This window comes from Panthera onca, chromosome D2, assembly GCF_046562875.1.
Source record: "Panthera onca isolate mPanOnc1 chromosome D2, mPanOnc1 haplotype 2, whole genome shotgun sequence".
Lineage (NCBI taxonomy): Eukaryota > Metazoa > Chordata > Mammalia > Carnivora > Felidae > Panthera > Panthera onca.
This window is the reverse complement of record NC_138349.1, coordinates 50,590,269-50,605,969: the sequence shown is the minus strand read 5'-3', so window position 1 is coordinate 50,605,969 and position 15,701 is coordinate 50,590,269. Positions and strand designations below refer to the sequence as shown.

The window sequence follows — 15,701 nt, the reverse complement described above, 5'->3', positions numbered from 1 at the left end:
GTCATAATCAACTTTTCCATTTTTACAAAACTTGTTTAGTTTCATTCAAATCTCCAAGGCCCTTTCTGTGGTTTTCTGCCGTCTTCATCTGTTTGAAGTCCCCTAACTGACAGCATTTGCTCCGACACATCACACACCACGGAAAATTACAGGCTGCTGTTGTTGCTGATTGTGTCAGCATGTATTTGTGAACACCATAAAGCACTGAAATGAGACATATTGCACTCCCTAATATAGGAGGTAATTTGTTTTTTGGACTGCCTGGTATTTGTGACATTCATTAGCAAGAGATGCAATAGGAAATAGAATTACACAAATGGGAGCTTCACGTTATATTTGCTATCTGGGAGGTACACGTGATCTATGGTGCCGCTGTGCTCCCCAGCCCCCCACTCCCCATACGTGGTGTTGAGATGCTGCTTCTGTGTCTCACATTCTGGATGTGAGCACAGCCTTCTCTTCCGGGGGGATGTGGGCAGGGGTACTTCAGTCCTGTTCACCAGCCCCCTCTCCTCTCTCAGGTGAACCCAGTTCTTGAGGTACTCCTGAAGAACAGTCAGGATCCATGAACTGGATGAGGTTTTCCTGTCCCCATCTGAATAATGGCAATTCTTTCCCAACTTGTAGACGTAAATTTAAGCCATTAGAGAGCTCAGTTTAAAGAATTTTTGTTTTTGTTTTTTTGCTTCCCCATCCCATTTTTCCTCCTAAAATCTTTCATAAATAGTATGGCTAGACTGTAGGAGTGGGTGAAGAGGCAGAAAGTAATAGACATCAGTTATCAAATATAGTTCTGTGCTCGGCATGCCAGGATCACATCATGACGAATAATTAACAGCATAAGCTCTGGCACTGGACATACTGGCCTTACTACCCACAAGCAGTAGGGCTTTGGGTATTGGTTACCCAATCAGCCCCCCAGTTTCCTCATGTGTAAAATGGAAATAGTAATGATACCTATCTCATAAGGTTGGTGAGAGGATGAAATGAGTTCATCAATACTTGGGGTACCTGGTCCATAGAACAGTGCTGGCACATATTAAACTCTACATAAGAATTTGCTAGTTTCATTAAATTTGGTAGAAAGTGTGGGTTTTGGAAAAGGAAAGACCACTTCCCATCTGGGCACTGCCACTTGCTTCTGTGCTTTATAACCTCGGATAAATCATTTATCTCAACTTGACCAATGAGGAGACCAAAGCCCTGAGGGTTTTAGAAGACTTACCTTACGAAGTTATTTTGAGGACTAACAATTAAGAATGTAGAATACCTAACACAGGCCTGGCTTTGAGTGGAAGCTCATTAAATGAAAACAATAGGCTTACATAAATAATTACAGACCTTCACAAGTAATAATCTATTTTAAATAGTTTGTGTAACATTATTGTTAGAGTGAGTGACCTGTCTGGCCATTCGAGTCACATCTTCTGCTCATAAATTTTTCATAGATCAAGGATAGAAGCAAATATAATGATATTCCATGGTGTTCTCCAAAGAGCCCTATGATTCCCAGCTGTTTAAACAGGTTTAAGGATACTGATAAAAGTGTCGTAAAACACCGAGGTCAATGAAATCGTGGGCTGTACCTACAGAGGCCTAAGAATTGAACCTGACAACCTTGCCTACTTACCTAGTAGCCCACAAACAGAAATACAGCCAGTTTAGTATTTCATCTGAAATTAATCCAAACCTTTTGAGATTCCATTCGGCACTTAAAGTGGAAAGCTGATAAATCTCAAGTAAATTTTCCTGGATGATACTAGGTAAAGGGTACTAGACAAGGAACCAGTTGTCCTGTGTTATGTTGTTCTGGGTCATCAAGAATCTGGATGATCTCGAACAATCACTTCAGCTCTCTGGGACTCACTTTCCTCCCTTGGAAAATGAAGGAACGGTTAACAAGGCCCTCCTAGTTCTAAAATGTTATTATTCCAGTTGAAAGATGTGGAATCAATGATGTGAAGAGGAGCTCATGGAAGCATTTGAAAGCACAGTCTCCTTTTCTTAAGACGAAGCACCATTGATACCCACAGACATGTTAAGAAGTTTAGGGGTTAGGGCCCTATACATACTGAAATTATGCCCATTGTGGTGGATCAAGACGTATGTGGCTGGACCAGAAAGGAAGACAGATGAATATAAACTCTTACCTTTTAACTTCTTTGGCATCACTTGCGATGAAAAATCCTAAAGTACCTTCTTGGATCTTAAGATGGTTTCCAGGATTAATTAATATACTGCTCAGTGAACAAAAACAAACAAAGAAGATACAGTTGTGAGTTCATGTTCTGAATAAAACCTTGAAGGCTACACTGTACTGTTAATTTTATAGGGGGCCCACTAGTCTAATGATTTTCCCAAAGATGTTGTCTAGAGCCTGATGTCCAGAGTCCCAAACATTTAATTGGATAATGCCATCATAAAGCTCTGATTCTCAATTCCCAGGCTGGCATACTCCCAGTTGCAGAAATCAAAGCACATCTAGGTTTTAGGGCTGGGCGTGTATAATGTGGTTGCCATCATGGGCTTCTCATCTGAAGCAAAGTTCCTAATAATGTTGCCCCTTGGAAACTTCTGTTGATGGTCAACATTGAATGTGATTGGTCTATTAAACCTATTGCTACACCAATTTTCCATTACATGACAGAGCATTAATGGGACCCCTATATGCATCCAGAAACATACATATATACATGTATTACTGCAAGGAATGGTACACGACACCTGTAACCAATGCAGAAGCAAACATAACATCTGCACAACATCGGTAAAGACATGGAAGTGGATTCCACGTGCAGCCTTATGTAGAAAGAATTGGATCTACCTGAATGGGGAAAAAGAAAAATGCCAGCAGTTGGAAATGATTCCAGTCTGCTTTTACCAGAATGCATGGGAGTGTTTGAATAAAGTGTGTGTCTAGTACATCCTGATTGGGGCAAATTGTAATTAGAAAACAACATGCAAATTATGCCTTAAAAAAAACTTCCCCTTGCAGGGAAGTATACACTTAAATATACACTGTCCTATTTCAAAGTGTTATAAATAGATTAGCTGACCAAGTTGTGTTTGGACTGACAAAAGAGATACATGCATCCCAATCTAATAAATGGGTGAAACAAACAAGTTAAATTTTCTCCTGATCAAGAGCAGATTACAGAAATGTATTACAAACAGACTAAGATGAGGCTTTGGGCTTAATGGACACAGAATTTAGACCCTCTGAATGTAGCAATAGATACAACAGAGGTATTCTCTGATCTGAAAAGCTGGCTTTAAGGTAAAAGATGTTTGGAATCCAGCTAAAGGAAGTCCTCAACTGTCTAAAATAACCAAAATGGAGGATGGTAATTAATATGGAAATTTTTTACTGCTGGCAAAACAATTCCAGAAAGGCGCTGTGGACAACAGGGTGATGTGTCTGTAGCAATACGGGAAGGACCAGGTGAACTTTCGTTGTGTTGGGAGGACCCAGAGTGGATCATGATTGCAAAATAATTGTTTGTGGTCACAAGAACATCCACTATTACCCATAACGAGACCTGACAGAAGGAAACCAATCCTGTGTCATCACTGTCATTAACACTGAATAATAGCAAGAGACCAGGATGATTGGACTGTTCTGTCCTAGAACTACAGGAAACAATGACATTCTTCACAAATCAGGAAGCAGCAGGCCACACTAACACCAACAGCTTGCAACGGACAGTGGCACTGTACAGGCACCTCCTAATTACCCCTCTGCCAATTCTTTACATTGGTTCAACAGCTCTCTGACTTCTCATGATCATCAGGGGGAAAGGGTCAGAGCTTATACAGTTTAGATGGATTCCTTTTTCAAAGCCAATTAAATGTGATGTCTTAGAAGGGCAGAATTCTGGATTCTGCACACTTTCTGACCCCTTTGCTACAAGGCAGTTCTCGTATGCCCTGGCTCTGCAATCAATCAGAAATTGGGCCCAAATTCCAGCATCAACCATTTAGTAGCTGTCTGACTTTGGGCAAGTTACTAAATCTCCCTCAGACTCATATCCTCACCTACAAGATGGGCATGATGATAATGATAGTCTTTCTTCAGAGGATTAAGCAAGATAATGCACAGAAGGCTCACTGCATATTGGTTTATTGTTACTCGTATTATTTATTATTGCAAAAAAGACAAAAGTATATTTCATCTTTAATGGAATTATCAGATTCTCTTTAGCTGGTCTAATGGAATGGAACACAGGGCTCCTTATCAAAATATCCTGTTCATAAAGAGATAAAGTTACAGAGTGAAGAACTGTACATTCCAGAATAATGCATAAGGACATACATGAAAAATTCTAGGTACTTCTAGTGACTAAAGAAGCTAATTTCAGGAAACCTGGGTGGCTCAGTCAGTTAAGCAGCTAACTCTCGATTTTGGCTCAGGTCATGATCTCATGAGTCTGAGCCCCACATCAGGCTCTGAGCTGACAGTGCAAAGCCTGCTTGAGATTCTCTCTCTCTCCTTGTCTCTCTGCCCCTCCCTGCCCCCCCCCCTTTCTCTCTATCAAAATAAATAAACTTTAAAAAAGAAGCTAATTCCTTAAAGTTGGAAAAATCTACATTTTGATATGTATTTATATAAGAGTGTAAAAAAAGCTTCTGAGGAAAAAAAATCCTATCATGATTTCAATGATACAATTCAAAAGCGGAAATTTGACACTCATCAATGTCTTGGTGACACCTATGTGCACAACATGCTTTGCACAGAACTCTTTTTTACATTATGTGCTTCATTAATTGCACTCCAGTGATCAAGCCCACTGTGTCATGGTGGGACGACAGTGATAGCAAGGTTCCTATCAATGAAAAGTTTCTTCTCATTTCCTCTGTTCTTTATCAACAGTGAACAAGAATTGGCTTACAATGAGAATTTGGGATTGTCATTCCAGACACTGTGGGTTGAGATCATTTATTACAGCTTTCAAGGCTGCTTTAGTCAAATTAGCGTGGCAGAGAAGAAAGATCTGGGGCACTGATGTAAAGCAGATTTGTGTTCAAATCTGTTTCAGCGCCGATGCTGGTTAAGCAAGCAGGCACATGTGTCGGGCCTGTGAGTTCAGACCCTGCGTGCCACTAAGCCTCACTCTCCTCATCTATGAAATGGAGTGAATAATCTGTAGCTTACAGTGTCACTAAGAGAATTAAAGTATATACTATGTGCTGAGTGACTGCCACAGGGTAGATCCTGAACGCAAGGTCACTATTAATAGTAAGCAAGGCTATTAAAACAACTAAAGGAACAGCAAATAATCTCTCACGTTGTCTCAGCTCTCCATTTTGTCCTTGGTGCTAATAAGCTACCAGGAGGCACCCTAATAGCATTTGAAAGACCTTTTTAACTGACTGCAGGATCCAAAACATTATATCCCCATACAACATCTGGTGACAGACTAATTTGGAGTGACTTTTGGTTGCAGAGTGGAGTATCTCTCTGTTCCTCAAACCTTGTGTAGTTCCAAGGACATCACTGACTGTGTGTTTTCTTTTGGAGGTGAATAAGAGGCTTTGAATCAACTCTCTAAATCATGTGTGAGGCTGTATGCTTACCTTTGCAGCTATCCAGATCAGGCTAAGGAAGCCTTCTGGGTGGGAATTGAAAGAATGAGCCTAGATCTTGAGAATAACGAAGGAAAGAAATCTAGATACATATGAATGTTCATTGTATTGGATTCCACTCATACATTTAAGGTTTTGATAGAGAAGCTTGTGTCCCTTATTCCAGGGGGCTACTGCTTGTAATACTCCCTATGTAAGAGTTCAACGTTTCAAAGACTCTTTGAGGAAATACGTTACTCTCTTTAATATGGTAGACATTAAGTCTTCTATCCACATTCCATATCTAGAAAATTTAAATAAAACGTTAATCCTCCTCTTTTTGAAAATATAAAAAGATAAGTATCCTAGACAGAAGTAATTTTTTTTCCCCAGGAAAGTGCCTACTACCCTCAGAATATGTTATTGACCTCCTACTGGGAATATGTAAATCTTTCCAAAGGTCTTTGATCTCTTAAAAGAATAGCCAACATTAAGTTTGTTTTGTTCTAATGACCTGCCAGAAGTCTCCCTCCCCATGCATCACGTTAAATCAGTCTCTGGTTCCAATTCTGTCTAATTCACTAGCTTATCAGAGATAAACTTCAAAATGTGTCATGTGAAGAATCAAGAAAATCTCTAAGAAAAAGTCTATATATCAATTAGCAGAATTCCAATAGGGATATCTTCTTGGCAAGGGTGGACTTTCCCTCATTTCAAGGAACCTATAAATTACCCTCTTTCTTCTATGACCTTGCGGATTTCAACAGAAAACATTCAGTGGCAGCTGGAGGCAAAGGGCTTATGTAGCTCCTCCCCCGAGGATTCTTGCTCGCTCTCTTTTTCTTTTGCCCTCAGACTAGTTTTGTATCTAGACCAATTCTTTGGCTCCTTTCCCACATGTGAAACAAATATATATTTTCTGTGGGAAACCCATATTTGAATAAAGGGGTGAAAAGCATGATCATGTTTTATTTGCTTTTGTAAATAAGTTTCTCATAGTAGCCAGCTTAAAGCCCTGTATGCAATAGATATTTTCAACTACTGGTGGAATGAATGAAAAATATAAACCATTGGTCTCAGTTCAAAAAGTGTTCCTTTCCCTCTCCTAGAAGGATAAAGGTAGCCATAGCTGTTCTTTCAAAGACCAAGATGTGATTCTTATTAGTCAGCCCTACCAAAGGAGTGACCACACCTTTTCTAGGGGGTTGGCAAATAAGCGAACAATCTCCCAGATGCACTAAGTACAAAAATGTACATGTACAAATATATAAACAGCTAGCCACTTGAGGCATGGGAGCAATTAATTTCAACATTGAAAACACCACTCACTTAGAACCAAAATATGTGTTTCTCAACTAAAATGCAAAAACACGGAACTGGCTAGCAGGGCTTGGTTCAACAGAGAAATATTCCTCCCAGATTCCTCCGGAAGGGGAACTCCAGGGCTGAAGCTACAATGCATTTCATTGTGTAGGTCTTGCTGAACTTCAGTCAGGTTGGAGAATCGGGGCTTGATGAGGCAACATGATTTATTCTTTTTCTCCACCACTTAGGGATAACAACTAGGAAACATCTACTTATTCCTTCTTCAATCATCATCAACTTTACTTGTTTGCTGTTTTTGGAGACAACCAATGATGAATAGCTCAACTGAACCCTATTTTTTAAAGGAATCTTCCATCCATTGTGGATAAATATGATAGGTCTGTATTTCTCCACCCCACCCCTCAGTTTTTGGTAGGTGTAATGTACCATTCCCTGAGCAATTACAAAATTATCACTCACATGAGAATATAGTTTGTACTTGACAACATGATAATTATATCTGTGTCTAGCAAGCTAATGGGACTTCATTAACTACAGCAAGGGAATCAGAACCATCTAAGACTTCAGTTCATGCTGTGCCCAGATGAATCAGGCCACTGGTAGGTGGCCTCTTTGACCATCCATGGTCATATATGATTGCTATTGGTTGGCACTTTGTTTGAACTAATTGTTTCTCCTTTCAAAAGTACAATTGCCCTGCAGTTTACGGGCTGTGTTAGGGCACAGCCTACAGAAACCCCAAATCTCAAATCTTCTTGCTTTTCTGGAATTTTTCATTTCTTCTGGGCTTTCAAATAGATGTTGCTGGAGTCCCACACAACTAGACACACACACTTTTACTTATAGAATATACAGAGGAGACACAGTGTGTATTCCATGCTTCCATATACTTGAGCCCAGTTCACCCACACAGAGACAGCATAATAAAGATTGCTCCCAGTTGGTCAGACTCAAGTGGCTGCCGTTGTGGTCCGCCAATGATACGGGCAAGGGATTGATTAGCCCAAACCCATCACAATGATTTTGGAAATGGCACTTAAAGATATACTTTGCACATAAGGAAAACAGTAGCCATATGGGATGGGGAAGACATCATTCATTTGGGAAGGCCAATGGTGGCTATTTGGCTCTGGGAGCAAGCTGTGTCATTTTCTGGTACACTTTACGACAAGTCATGCTATGTCACAACATGCCTCCACCACAAGATAAAAGGACTCAAAGGCCAAAAGCCAACAGCAGAGGTGCAGCCACTGTGGACCTTTGAAGATGCAAAGTGCTGCAGTAACTTCTCGCAGTTGGATCATAACAACAATACCAAACTGACAGGAAGCCACCTCATGGTCACACATCAACACCAAAAACCACAGAAGAATCTGACTTTGGAAAGAGTTCCAGACGAATATCCCCCACCACACACACACACACACACACACACACACACACACACACACAATTACAAACACGAACATGTGACAGTGATTCCAACCACGGAGAAAAACAACTCTTGAGTAAATGAACACATGGGCATCTCAATAGTATGTTTTCAACAATACTGTTTTAGAGAACACATTATCAAAAACTACGCTGGAAACAGTAACTGGAAAAGTTAAAAAAAAATGCTATCGATGAGGATTTGGTCATGCTTCATGCAACAGAAAACAGCAGCAAAACGGGGTGATGTCACATGGTGAAAACTAGGATACTTCACATGAAGAAATATGCCCAAATACGCTAGGGAAAAAATAAAGCCATGAGTTCATCTCCTTAAGCAGTACTCATTCACTGAGTTGAATGTGATAATCTGGCAATTTAGTAGCAGTGTTCTATGTATTGAGTACTGTCGAAGAAATAAAATATGCAAAATGGTATCATCAAAACAAGTGTAAGGGGAAAAAAAAGTTGAGTATAAGAGCTTGGTCTCTGTTTTGTGGATAAAAGGACACGGATCCTACTCTACAAACTTGAAACGGGACGTGGGGAGGAGGAAGTCACTGGGAATGTGGATGTGGTATGCAGACAAATGGCACCAGAGTCTGGTGGGCACCAAGACACATCAGGACAGGACAGAAACAGACACCAGGGGCTGGAGAGAAGCGTCCTCCTTCTCAACATCGATAACACTTGTTCCCATCACTGGTGCCATGACTGAAAACAGGGATTGTACCTGTTGGTTTGTTAGGTTTCCTGCAAAGAAGTTAGTGCGTCATTGAAAAGAATCAACAAACTAAACAAGAAAAGCAATATGCTATTTCCAATTTTTATGTGCTCTAGTTGGAGAGGGGTTTAAATATAAATATACATATATATATATAAATACATATATATACATATATATACTAGACAAGGGAATGAGATTATATGTATGTGTATACATATATATAATCTCTATCTTCCTGAATTCTTGGCAGATGGTTAGTCCTGTGGTGAGCAGTGAAGATAGAGGGTGGGGGTTGGGAGGAAGGTTAACGAAGAGCGCATACCGCTTTCGGCTTCTGCAAAACGACAAGAAAAAGAATTTAAAATCAAACAATTTGATAATAAGTTGACTGACACCAGAAGGAGAGAAGGAAGAAAACCTTTGTTTCAAATTATTTGAAGGATGCATGTGAAAACAAGGTTTTTCAGCAGAGCATGGAAACAGCATCATGGGGTAAAACAACAGAGGAGGTAGTTCAACACAGGCTGGAGGCAAAGGAGTGGAGAGAAGAAGCTGGGTTCTCCGAATTTTCACACCCAGCCGCTTGGAGGATGGGGGAGGGGAGGAAATGGGAAATTCTTAGATGAAAAACAAAATCCTTATCTCAGGAAGGGTTAGAAACTCAATCCTTTTTAACATGGATACTGTGTTTGGTAAATTCAGTGTTTTCTCAGAGGCGTGATCCACATTCCCTCAAACACACCTTTTTCCACAAGAACCAATGTGCTTCCACACTGAGACCAAGCCACATGTGAGGATTAAAGTTGGTAACTGCACACAGAAAGCCAAAACAAACCCAAACAAGTTCTTTTCACTCTTTTCTGAAAGAAAAAAAAAACCTAAAAATCTGTATCTATAAATATGGCTTTGTTGAAAACATCTCAGATTGGTGAGTTAATTGGAGGGTCCATCAAAGACAAGATTTTTGTCTTCAGGGATAGCTGTTAGTTATTTTTCTTAGAATAGTGACAGCAGATTCACACTGAACCATTAACAGGCTTTTTCTCTCCCTCCTTGTGACCAAAATGTGGCAGGTGGGAGATGATAGGTCAAGGTTCAGGGTGCGGACTCCTGCTTTGAGATTATACCAGAATGATCAAGAAACAATACACGGCATTAGTGCCACCCACACCATGACACTTCTTTGAGAGATGCACAGAAGTGATAAAGAGAGGAGACTGAATTACACAGATTTACCGACGTGGCAATATGAAGAATATCATTTGCAAAAACCCGGGAGACATGTTTCTCCCTACACAGGCACCGGTGACTATTGGCCTCCATGCGGGAAAGCAGTAATTCCAGAAACATCCGCTTTATCTGTTGAACAGCAAATAGCCAGGACTCTGGGTTTGGGTTTTTTCTTTTTTTTTTGCACATAATATTCTTCACTTTGCCAACACAGAAAAGAAAAATGTATATATACATACTTGTTAACTGCTATGGCCGTGTTCTACATGTGGCCACCAAATCCACCATTTTTTTTTCTTCCTCTTGGTTGATTTGGACTTTCAAAATAGCTTAGCCTTTGATCAGATTTTGTGAGCAATCTGATCTGGTGGTTAAGGTAATATAGCAAACACTGGATTGATTGACTTGCTTACAATCCAGTGTTTTTTCATTGTGTTTTGTTTGTTCTTTGTCAGAGACAGACCATACTTTTGGAAGTCTGGCTTCATTGAGTTATTCATCCAGATAATGAAAACTCCTTAGATGGTGATAGCAGGCATCTTCTACTGTTGCCCTGCACTCACCGTATTAAGGCATATGTCAGAGGGTATCTGCACTCTACACTTGGGCATCCATAGGAAGACTTATTTACTATAGCTAGGAGGAAACCTAGCTATAGGTTTTGTCATTTCAGAGGACAAAAGCCCATGCATTTCTCAATGAGTTCTTTCTTCCAAACCCATTGATAAAAATTGGGGAGCAAAAAAATCAACTCTATTTTATCTGTAATACATATAGTCCTTCATCAACAAAATCCCCTGTTAATGGGATGCTTCCTTCTTCCAGTGTGAACTCATATATTGACTGGGCTGTTATCTATTTCAACCAGACCCAGTCCCTCATCAGTCTGATCTGCACATAATTAAGTGCAAAATAAATAAATAAAGAGGGCTCCTGCCTCTGAGCCTGCTCTCCTGACTAATTTGCATGAAGCTGATACTCTGCCACCTGGATTTCGGTTGCACGGGGGAAAGCACATATGGTACACAATAGGCTGCTTGCAATTTGGCTATCAGGAGAGCTGGCGTGTCCCATCACAGCCCTGCCCCATCCCTGCTGTGAAGGAGGCCAGAATCCACCTGCTTCATGCTCACCGCAGTAAAAAGGGGTTTGAGGACAGGGGCTGTCCCCGATTTTGTGCACAGAGGGCAAAAAGTGCAAGTTGGCATGATCAGCTGGCGATCTGGATGCCTCATCACTCTCCTCCGGAGAAACACTTTCTGAATGCCCGCTGGGGCATGAGATGGAAGTGGCAGTATCTGGTTGGGTACGCCACGAGAAGTGCCCGAGGGCCCGAAATGTGCTGCATCAGGGTTCCAAGTACATCAATAACGTGTAAGAAACAAGTGGGGAGACCCAGACTCTTAGTGCACTCTCACATCTCATAAATGTCGGCCGGCCACCAGGCTGTGGCAAACTTACCGGCTCTCTCGGTTGGCGGACTTGTACTCAATGGCTATCATCAGGAGCTTGAGCTTCACAAAACACAGCCTGCAATGAGATGGAGAAACCTCCCAGTCAGTGCTTCTGAATGACCAGAGCCACACGACACTGTTACGACCCCTCCATTGCCCGATGCACTCATTATTCCAGGGACCTCCATTCCATAGTCACTGTGCCAAAGGGAGGGGGTGGGAGCGACACCTCCCCATCTTCCCCATTAAACCTGATTTCTCGCAAGTGATAAGGCGCTGAATGTTCAAAGTACAAATTGCACTCAGGTCTGGATGTCTAGACACAGACCCCAAGCAGGGATTTGTGCCTGGGGATTTATGCTGGGCCAGATTCATTAGTTACTCAGTCGGGTAGTAAAATGTTAACTGCAGGAGGAGGGAGGTATTTGGAGCAGCTGGACCTGTTATTTGGATTCCATTTCGGTCTTTTGTACAAATGGCTCATATTGTTGTTCCGAGCAGACCCCTGTGTGCTCAGAATGATGGTAATAATCCTTAGCCTCCGTGTAACTGCCCAGCACATGACTGTGGCACCGTCACTCTTGGCCTCATCCAAGCTGTCTCACCTCATCTGCCCGGTGCTCTCGCTTGCAGCCCAGCCTGCTTTGAGGTTGCCTCGTTCCTGCCTTGATGCGATTCCTCCCCCAGATGCCTTCTCTTCTTCCAACCCTTCCTCCCAGGCCCCCGTCAAGTCCAACCTTCTGTGCAGCTCTTCCGTAGCCCACTGCCACCCTCTGGCTCTCTGTTCCCAGAGAGCCACAACCTGCAACAACCTGCAACAATCTCCTTCAACCCGAAGTCAGCCGCACACTGGCTGTGGCTGCTCCCCGTTGCATTCTGTGTCTGAACTTTATCTCCTCAACCAGTGTGACTTCTTCAAGAGTCTGAGACTTATTTAGGGGCTCATGGGTGGCTCAGTCGGTTAAGATTCCGACTCCTGACTCTGGCTCAGGTCATGATCTCAGGGTTCGTGAGATTGAGCCCTGCATTGGGCTTGACAGCACAGAGCCTGCTTGGGATTCTGTCTCCCTCTCTCTCTCTCTCTCTCTCTCTGCCCCTCCCCCACTTGCTCTCTATGTCTCTCAAAAAAATAAATAAAAACAAAACTTAAAAACAAAAAAGTTTGGGACTCATTTGGAATTCCCCATAGTACTGTCCGTGGAACCACTGACACACAGAAGCTAAATAAATGAAAGGTTTTGCTTACTGGGGTTCTAAGAAAATAATAAAAGATCCAGTAAAGTATTTATGGGTAAAGATGTTCAAGGTGGTAATATTTATACAGAATAAAAAAAAAAGTTACCTAAATGTCCAATAATGAAGCAGTGATTAAGTAAAGTATGGTACAATATGGTTTTAGCATTCAAGATGAGTTTTTGAAGAATATTTCAAGGTATAAGATTAATAAATGATTGTCATATAGATACAAACTTCTAAATTATTTGATACAATTAGGTGAAAATACATATTTATATACTCAAAGAAATAAAAGCACACACAAAAGAATTACATACATTCTATATGACAAGTATCAACAATGAGCATATGTTTTAAGGACTTTCTGGATAATAAAACATTGGCTGACTGATAGATTGAGAAATGAGTTGATGGTTATTGATGGGTTGATGGCTGCAGCCCCATAAGGGGGGAGGGGTGCGCCGGTTCACAAGTCAGGGCCGTCCTTGGTGCTCTCCTGTAATCCCTACAATATCCCTGAGAGAGAGAGAGAGAGAGATGGCCTCAGTTATTCCAACATCTACTTATATCTCTATATCACGGGTGATGAAACTGAGGCTCAGAACACCCATGTTAACTTGCCCAAGATCCCCAACTAATACCTGGCAGGATACACATCCTTAGCCCCAGGGAAGCCTATTTCTTACTGGGAGAGATAGATAAAAAGCAAATATACAAGTGGTAATAGGAAAGAGGAGGAAAACACTGTGCAGAAAACAAAACAACCGAAGAGGACGAGGAGTACCTGGGAAGACCCATAAATACAAGGAACCAACTGGTGTTGCCAAGGGGGAGTGGGAGGAGGGTGGGCAAAATGGGTGAAGGGGAGTGGGAGGTACAGGCTTCCAGTTATGGACTGAATGAGTCAGGGGATGAAAGGCACAGCATAGGGAGTATTGTCGAAGGCACTGTATCGCGTTGTATGGTGACAGATGGTAGCTCCACCTGTGGTGAGCATGCAGCATAACACGCAGAACTGTCACAATGTTGTACACCTGAAACTAATGTCACACTGTGTGTCAACTATCCTCCAACAAAAACCCCCAAAACCAAAACAACCAACCAAACAAAAAAGAGCAACTGGGAAGATGTGTTATCTGCAGTGGCCCAAGAGGACCATCCTGAGAAAGTGAAGTTAGAGCACTGAGCCCTGGAGGTGATGAGAAGAGGCAGGCAATGAGGATCTGGAGAAAAATGTTTCCAGGGAATGGCAGCAGCAAGTGCAAGGGTCCCGAGGCAGGAAGGAACTTGGGGTGTCTGAAGATCAGCAACGAGGGCAGCTGGACTGCAGCAGGCTGAGCAAAGTCACAAGTGACAGTGATTAGGTCGGGGAGCTAGGCAGGAACAAGTTTGTGAAGACTACTGGCCACAGCAATGAGTCTGCTGGTCTGTCATTTATTCTAAGTGAAATGGGAGGCTTCGGGCTGGTGTCAAATAGAAAAGTGACATAATCACGTGTGAGACTTTGTGGCTGTGTTGCTTGCAGGTAAGGGCTTGGTGAAGGCCTCATGCTCTCCGGTAGGAAGAAGACCGAATTGCTCATTCCTACATGTGAGGTCACGGTCTTCATATTGCTTTCAACAGACAGATTTCAAAGGACCACTTCATCTAGGCACATTTGGGCTCTCCCAGTGATTTGCAGGTTTGCTGATTCCTGCCAGCAGACTCTAATGACCTGGGCTTTGTGCTGATTACGCAGTTTGCTGAAACGCCAATCCAGGTATCCAACTACAGCTGGAAAAACGCTCTTCTTAATTTATGTCCCATAGAGAACTGCTAACATGCACCCTTTATGGGGCTGTTACTTGTGGAGCTTAAATTGTTTAAAATATCAGATGGCTTATGCAATATTTGTTGAACCAAATTACCAGGGTAGGTAACCACTTTCTAATGTAAATAACAGCTAAGTGCCAAAATCTCAAGGAGAAAGCTGCTCTTAGCACATGTCACGAAGAGGCCGATATGCTGATACCCTATGAGCAGCTGGCCACTCTGTTTTGGGACTCTGTGGTTCATGGGATCATGGACCTTAATTGCTTTAATGACCTGATCCTGTTGGTAGAAGCAAAGAAATAGTCCACAGTAATGGTGAATTATGTCTTCCTAGGTACTACAATATCATTTACCAACTAGGTATAAAAAGAGAGAAGTTTTCCAATGCAGGATAGTCAGTAAAATCTACACGGCCTTGTGCACATTCCTTAACCTAGCAGGGTGGACCAAGGAGATCTCTGAGTCCTCTTTCATGACTTCCAAATCCGTATCTAAGATGACTGATTCTACACTGCTTTACAGAAGCCTCTTTTTAAGAAGCTCTTTGACCCAAACCCAGCCTTTACTCACTGGTCAAAGGGGGAGAGGGGAGGGACAGAGTGATGTCAACAAAGTAATCATATGCAAATAGTGCCACAACCATGGATTATCCGATTCAGGCCCGCCCTTCTCACAGAGATGACAAAGAGGGGCAACTTGCTCAAGGTCAAATGGCCTTTATGAAGAAAGGCCAAAAGTGGAAATTAAATCTCAGTGGTGGCCAGAAGCCCAGCATGGAGCATTAGGCAGTGCAGCATGTTTAAAAATTCAGAATGAGATACTAACAGGTGATTTCATATAAAAACTAGCCTTTCAGCTTTCCTTGATAAATCAATCATAAATAGCCACACTGGAGCCACATTCTGTATGGCTAAAAGGGACGT

The 15,701-nt window shown here is 41.9% G+C and overlaps 1 protein-coding gene across 17 annotated transcripts in view; it reads right to left on the bottom strand.

Moving 5' to 3' along the window:
* KCNMA1 (potassium calcium-activated channel subfamily M alpha 1) overlaps nt 1–15,701 on the bottom strand; it is a 727,105-nt gene that overhangs the window by 135,370 nt on the left and 576,034 nt on the right. For all 17 annotated transcript variants that reach the window (XM_078434448.2, XM_081790521.1, XM_078434449.2 and 14 more), the window contains 2 exons: nt 11,738–11,806; nt 2,151–2,237 (listed from right to left, as the gene is read on the bottom strand). In XM_078434448.2, coding sequence (XP_078290574.1) covers nt 2,151–2,237; nt 11,738–11,806 — 156 coding nt within the window. The remainder of the gene's footprint in view (nt 1–2,150; nt 2,238–11,737; nt 11,807–15,701) is intronic.